At 42.7% G+C, this 7,355-nt stretch overlaps 1 protein-coding gene across 1 annotated transcript; it reads left to right on the top strand.

The window, feature by feature from the left end:
- The first annotated feature begins 1,964 nt into the window (after positions 1-1,964).
- Positions 1,965-4,919, top strand: KCNS2 (potassium voltage-gated channel modifier subfamily S member 2). Its single transcript, XM_069731640.1, has 2 exons — positions 1,965-2,537; positions 2,873-4,919. The coding sequence occupies exon 2, from the start codon at positions 2,895-2,897 to the stop codon at positions 4,335-4,337; it is 1,443 nt and encodes a 480-aa protein (XP_069587741.1). The 5' UTR covers positions 1,965-2,537; positions 2,873-2,894; the 3' UTR covers positions 4,338-4,919.
- The last annotated feature ends 2,436 nt before the right edge of the window (positions 4,920-7,355 follow it).

Raw genomic sequence — 7,355 nt, 5'->3', positions numbered from 1 at the left:
GCATGCTCTGTGTACCATGAGGATTTGGCCAGTATCATGCATGCTCTGTGTGTAACGACAATTTGGCCAGTATCATGCATGCTCTGTGTGTAACGACAATTTGGCCAGTATCATGCATGCTCTGTGTGTAACGACAATTTGGCCAGTGTCATGCATGCTCTGTGTACCATGAGGATTTGGCCAGTATCATGCATGCTCTGTGTGTAACATGACAATTTGGCCAGTGCCATGTATGCTCTGTGTGTAATGACAATTTGGCCAGTATCATGCATGCTCTGTGTGTAATGACAATTTGGCCAGTGTCATGCATGCTCTGTGTGTAATGACAATTTGTCCAGTATCATGCATGCTCTGTGTGTAACATGAGGATTTGTCCAGTATCATGCATGCTCTGTGTGTAACATGAGGATTTGGCCAGTACCATGCATGCTCTGTGTGTAACATGAGGATTTGTCCAGTTCCATGCATGCTCTGTGTGTAACATGACAATTTGGCCAGTGCCATGCATGCTCTGTGTGTAATGACAATTTGGCCAGTATCATGCATGCTCTGTGTGTAATGACAATTTGGCCAGTATCATGCATGCTCTGTGTGTAAGGACAATTTGGCCAGTGTCATGCATGCTTTGTGTGTACCATGAGGATTTGTCCAGTATCATGAATGCTCTGTGTGTAACATGAGGATTTGTCCAGTATCATTCATGCTCTGTGTGTAACATGACAATTTGGCCAGTATCATGCATGCTCTGTGTACCATGAGGATTTGGCCAGTATCATGCATGCTCTGTGTGTAACGACAATTTGGCCAGTATCATGCATGCTCTGTGTGTAATGACAATGTGGCCAGTATCATGCATGCTCTATGTGTAATGACAATTTGGCCAGTATCATGCATGCTCTGTGTGTAACATGAGGATTTGGCCAGTGTCATGCATGCTCTGTGTGTAATGACAATGTGGCCAGTATCATGCATGCTCTGTGTGTAATGACAATTTGGCCAGTATCATACATGCTCTGTGTGTAATGACAATTTGGCCAGTATCATGCATGCTCTGTGTGTAACATGACAATTTGGCCAGTATCATACATGCTTTGTGTGTAATGACAATTTGGCCAGTATCATACATGCTCTGTGTGTAATGACAATTTGGCCAGTGTCATGCATGCTCTGTGTGTAACATGAGGATTTGGCCAGTGTCACGCATGCTCTGTGTGTAATGACAATGTGGCCAGTATCATGCATGCTCTGTGTGTAACATGAGGATTTGGCCAGTATCATGCATGCTCTGTGCACCATGAGGATTTGGCCAGTGTCACGCATGCTCTGTGTGTAATGACAATGTGGCCAGGATCATGCATGCTCTGTGTGTACCATGAGGATTTGGCCAGTATCACGCATGCTCTGTGTGTAATGACAATTTGGCTAGTGTCATGCATGCTCTGTGTGTACCATGACGATTTGGCCAGTATCATGCATGCTCTGTGTGTAATGACAATGTGGCCAGTATCACGCATGCTCTGTGTGTAATGACAATGTGGCCAGTATCATGCATGCTCTGTGTGTACCATGACGGTTTGGCCAGTATCACGCATGCTCTGTGTGTAATGACAATTTGGCCAGTGTCATGCATGCTCTGTGTGTAATGACAATTTGGCCAGTGTCATGCATGCTCTGTGTGTAATGACAATTTGGCCAGTGTCATGCATGCTCTGTGTGTACCATGACGATTTGGCCAGTATCATGCATGCTCTGTGTGTAATGACAATGTGGCCAGTATCACGCATGCTCTGTGTGTAATGACAATGTGGCCAGTATCATGCATGCTCTGTGTGTACCATGACGATTTGGCCAGTATCACGCATGCTCTGTGTGTAATGACAATTTGGCCAGTATCATGCATGCTCTGTGTGTAATGACAATATGGCCAGTGTCACGCATGCTCTGTGTGTAACGTGGATCTCACTGGTCTCATGTCATCCCCCTGGCTGCACTCAGCTCTCCACACTCCTCTCCATATCTTATGTGTAGGGTGAACTTTGCTCTCCAGACTGGCAGCTCATCATTTACCGCCTCCCTCCTATTTCATGATGCAGAGGAAATCCATTCTCCAGCCGCATCACTCACTGGCAGCACCTGGGCAACGGGAGGAGTTTAAAGGGCTGGAAGAAAAACAAACCTGCTCATCTGGGGAATTGTGTGCAAGCAGGAGGAGAGGGGAGGCAATGACACACGGACTGGAGGCAGGGACGAGGCTGTGAGCAGCAGCATGGGCTCAGCACTGGGAGCTGTCCCTTCAGCACCAGCATTCAGCACCATCCAACAGGTCCTGACAGAACAGCACAACTTGGGCAGACTGGACTTGTGTCCTGGGAGTCACATCATCTACTAAAGGACCATTCTCAGCAGATCCAAGATCAATTAACAAGTCTGAGGACCATCACAGACAGGAGTGTATGGAATGGGAGACATGGACAGAGCTGCTGCCAATCCTTCTACTGCAACCTATGCATTTGGGTGTAAAGTTAAGATCATTAGAGGTATGATGTCATATTAGACAATATACACACAAGTATTATATTGAGGAGCCGGTGCATTCAACACTTAGAGTATAGACATTGGAATATGAAATGCATGTGCTAAGTGCAGACTGATCCATTGTTACATCCTAGTGACAACCTTCGGATGCTCCGGTCTCCGTTCTCCTTCATTTAATCTAATCAAGATCAGGTTAACAGATGGAGAGCGATACAATGTTTCTCCACAACTTGCACTTAGTTGTATTTTTTTTTTTTAGTTTGGGAATCCAGGATAGAGCATTATAATTAGATTTCCTTGCACATTGTTTGTCCTCATGCCTTTGCTTCTCTTCCAGGTCTGCTCCTGTAGAGGCTGTGATGCTCAATATGACAGGCGCACAATTGAGGGATCTGTCTGAAAGTGATTTTGAAGATACAGAGCTTAGTATAAATGTCGGTGGTTACAAGAAGAGGTTAAGATATGACACACTTCTAAGATTCCCAGAGACAAGGCTGTGCAAGTTGTTGACCTGTCAATCAAAGGAATCAATTCTGGAACTGTGCGATGATTACGATGACACCAAGAATGAATTTTACTTTGATAGGAACCCGGAGCTGTTTCCATATGTCTTACATTTTTACAACACTGGGAAGCTCCACGTCATGGGGGAACTCTGTGTGTTCTCCTTCTGCCAAGAGATTGAATACTGGGGCATTAATGAATTCTTCATAGACTCCTGCTGTAGTAACAGCTTTCATGGACGGAAAGTGGAACCAGAGCAGGATCAATGGGATGATAAGAGCGAGCAGGAAAGCACCACATCCTCCTTTGACGAGATCTTGGCGTTTTATCATGATGCTTCTAAGTTTGATAGACAACCCTTTGGGAACATCAGGAGAAGACTCTGGCTTGCTCTGGATAATCCAGGCTACTCCATCCTGAGCAGAGTTTTTAGCATACTCTCCATAATAATAGTCCTTGGATCTATTGTCACTATGTGCCTCAACAGTTTGCCAGACTTCCAGATCGTTAATGCTAATGGCAGCACTGAGGAGGACACTCGCTTTGAGATTGTGGAACACTTTGGAATAGCTTGGTTCACTCTGGAGCTGGTGGTGCGTTTTGCTGTATCTCCAGATCTGACTTTGTTCTTCAAACATCCATTGAACATCATAGATTTTATTTCCATAGCTCCATTTTACATCACCTTAGTAGTCAACTTGGTGGTGGAAAGCTCTCCAACTTTAGCCAACTTAGGCAGGGTAGCCCAGGTACTGAGACTCATGAGAATATTCCGTATTCTTAAACTTGCCAGACATTCAACGGGTCTGAGGTCTCTAGGGGCAACCTTAAAATATAGCTACAGGGAGGTGGGGTTGTTGTTGCTCTATCTATCTGTAGGAATATCTATATTCTCTGTTGTAGCCTACACTATAGAAAAAGAGGAGAACGATGCGTTGGCCAGTATCCCTTCCTGCTGGTGGTGGGCTACTGTTAGCATGACCACGGTTGGGTATGGGGATGTGGTCCCTGGTTCCATAGCTGGAAAGCTGACTGCTTCTGCCTGCATCTTGGCTGGAATATTGGTCGTTGTTCTTCCCATCACTCTCATCTTTAACAAATTCTCACATTTCTACCGAAGACAGAAGCAGTTAGAGAATGCTATGAGGAGCTGTGATTTTGGAGATGGGGTGAAAGACATTGCGTCAGTTAATCTGAGGGACTACTATGCCCAGAGGGTGAAATCCCTGATGGCAAGCATCACAAATATAAGTAAAAATACCCCCAGTGAGCAGAGCCTAAACGATTCAATAAATTAGACCTGCTTTACGAGAAGAAATAAAAGGCTGTTTGCTAGTTACACGTTCATTCACACCATCCACCTGTTGTCAATGCAACCGCTAAAAATAACATCAATACTACATTTCCATGCGTAGGAGCTGTTCTCCGATCAGGATCCCATAACTGTACTCCATAGTTCTGTGCCAGCTTTGTGTGAGTGATTGGCACAGCTCTTTTTCTGCGTGGCTTCCACATGTCGTATGTAACCGGTTGTGTTCTGCACTGATGCGATTGTCTAGCCTGTGCAATCACTGTCAAACCTCAGTATGAGCAATATTAAATGTATCCAGGTGTCCCTGTGGCAATGTCGGCAACTGACCCCAACTGTGTGTATACAGTGAAGTGTGTCCTGTGAGTCTCGTGTATGGGAATGCGCTGTCCCCTCTACTGTTAATTGGGAGCATTGGCTTCATTAACATCCAGTACTGTAATTGTTGGGCAGGGTCCTTAGCTCACTGTGACTTTCAGATTTCTATGAAGCATAAATTCATTGCTCAACCAAATGTACCATTCATACAGTCATCAGCAAACGTGTCAAATAAATTGAATGTTTTTTACTGGTTGTTTTGCAGCTGTAGTTTAATGTTGTAACTGTTTGACTTACTTTTGACCCTAAGTCAGACCTTTAGTTGCCATATCGTACGCTCCACCTTATGTCATGCAGGTGGCAATAACAAGGTTTCCAAAGCTAACACATTGTAGTAGTGCTACAGGGGGTTAATCTACAAAGCATTTCAGTGACCAAAACGCATATATAGCTAGAGACAAAAAAATCTTTAGAAATTTGAATTCGCTAGCTTTGTCGAATTTTCCTAAAAAATTCAATTAACAGCAGTCTCCAAGGACTGTATCCAGCTAGTTTCCATCTCTTTCATTCCAAGACAGCCGTAGTAAGCTCAAAGTGACCTCAACCTGTATGATTATGGGTAGCATGTAAAAATTTGAACATCCCTGGTCAAAATTACTGTTATTGTAAACATAGCAAATAGATCAATGGCTGCACTCAACTGTACTAAAGCAAGGAAATGTGCGATACATGAAATGTGAATAGCATAATGGCTTGTGAAATCTATGAAAAAACACATGAGATGCTCAGCACAAGATTTGGCCAAAAAATGTGAGCCCATCCACCAAACGTCAAGGTAATCTTAGATTGGATGGGTCCCTGATCTGTCTACCTAGTGTGAACACTTACCTCTGGCTAATAACATGGTAAAGCCTGCATTTATCGGAAGGTCGGAACCAACTGTGTTTGGATGTAATGAAAATCACAGCATGGTGAAGGGCGGAGCGTTCAAGTCAGAAAAAATAGTACATAGTGAATATAGCTAAACTGACTGAACAGCAATCTAGTCTGAACTGGTGCATAACCAAAAATGATTTACATAGCAAATAGATCAATGGGTCAGGGACCCATCTGATCTGAGATTACCTTGACGTTTGGTGGATGGGCTCACATTTTTTTGGCCAAATCTTGTGCTAAGCATCTCATGTGTTTTTTCATAGATTTCACAAGCCATTATGCTATTCACATTTCATGTATCACACATTTCCTTGCTGTAGTACAGTTGAGTCCAGCCATTGATCTATTTGCTATGCAAATCTTTTTTGCAGCCAATGATGTATTTGCTATGTAAGTCTTTTTTTTATGTAAATCTTTTTTGGTTATGCACCAGTTCAGACTAGATTGCTGTTCAGTCAGTTTACCTATATTTACTATGTTATTGTGAACAGTTAAGCAAGTTGAAGATGAAATGATCTCTAAAAGGGCTAAAGTTAAAGATGAGACATTTACTTTGTATTTTAGGCAAGCAAAAAATATTGTAATTTTTTCCATTTTCAAAATTACAAAAAGGTAAATGAGCCAAAGCAAAAGTTTGCGCACCCTTGGAGATTTGTGTGCTCAGATAATTTTGACCAAGGTTTAAGACCTTAATTAGCCTGTTAGGGTTATGGCTTGCTCACTTTCATTATTAGGAGAGGCCAGGTGATTCAAATTTCCTAGGTTTATAAAAATCCAGCCTCCTCTAACCTTATTCTTCTAAGCACCTTCCTCTCACTCTGAAAAGGAAAATGGTGGAGGCCCACAAACCAGGAGACAGCTATAAGCAGATAGCAAAAAGGTTTTCAAATTGCCTTTTCTTCAGTTTGAAATATAATTAGGAAATGGCAGTTAACAGGAACGGTGGAGGTCAAGATAAAGTCTGGTAGACCAAGCAGTATGTGTCCGGCAGCCCCGACGCGTGTTTTGCAGCCCCCCGAGGAAGCCCAACGCGAAACGTGCGTAGGGGCTGCCGGACACACACTGGCATACATTGATGGGTAAGATGAGCGGTTCCATGTCACCTTTCTCCCTTTGACTATATGTATGGTATGGACCACATGGAGATTTTCTTACTTGTAGGGATTGATCCGCATATACTCTGGCACTTTATCTTGCACTAATCACTTTTTTTGATGTATGCTATATTATATGCATTACTCAGTGATCCACTCGTTGAGCCCATGTTGTGATTACAGTAGTTTGTGTCCCCTGTACATGTACCATGCCTGGACATTGTTATGTCAGTCTGTATCTATTTTTCTTATTTAATTGATTGTCAATAAAATTTATTGTTACATTTTTACCACTCTTTTATGGGACTGTTTACTCCATAGTTTGTTGTAGGATATAAAGTTGCGGAGTGTCCTTGTGATTCTGATAGTGTCCAAATGTATAGGGTATATATTCCCAGTACTCTTTTCTAAGATATGCATCAGTGGTATCTGTTCTTAATATATTTTTATTTACCTAAAATACAAAAGAAATGTGTCATTTTTATCATTAGCCCTTTAAAGTTCATTTCATCATCAACTTGCTTAACTGTTCACAATACCAGTAATTTTGACCACGGGTGCCCAAACTTTTACATGCCGCTGTATGGTAACTGTTCTTCACTGCTGTAATGTCACGCACTATCTGTAATGTTTATTCAGTGTTGCATGGCTTTCTCTCC

The sequence above is a fragment of the Ranitomeya imitator genome, chromosome 6, assembly GCF_032444005.1.
Source record: "Ranitomeya imitator isolate aRanImi1 chromosome 6, aRanImi1.pri, whole genome shotgun sequence".
Classification (NCBI taxonomy): Eukaryota; Metazoa; Chordata; class Amphibia; order Anura; family Dendrobatidae; genus Ranitomeya; species Ranitomeya imitator.
This window is presented reverse-complemented; position numbering and strand designations above follow the sequence as displayed.

Coding starts and splice junctions, on each gene's coding strand:
- KCNS2 (XM_069731640.1), top strand. CDS start 2,895: ATGCTCAATATGACAGGCGCACAATTGAGGGATCTGTCTGAAAGTGAT.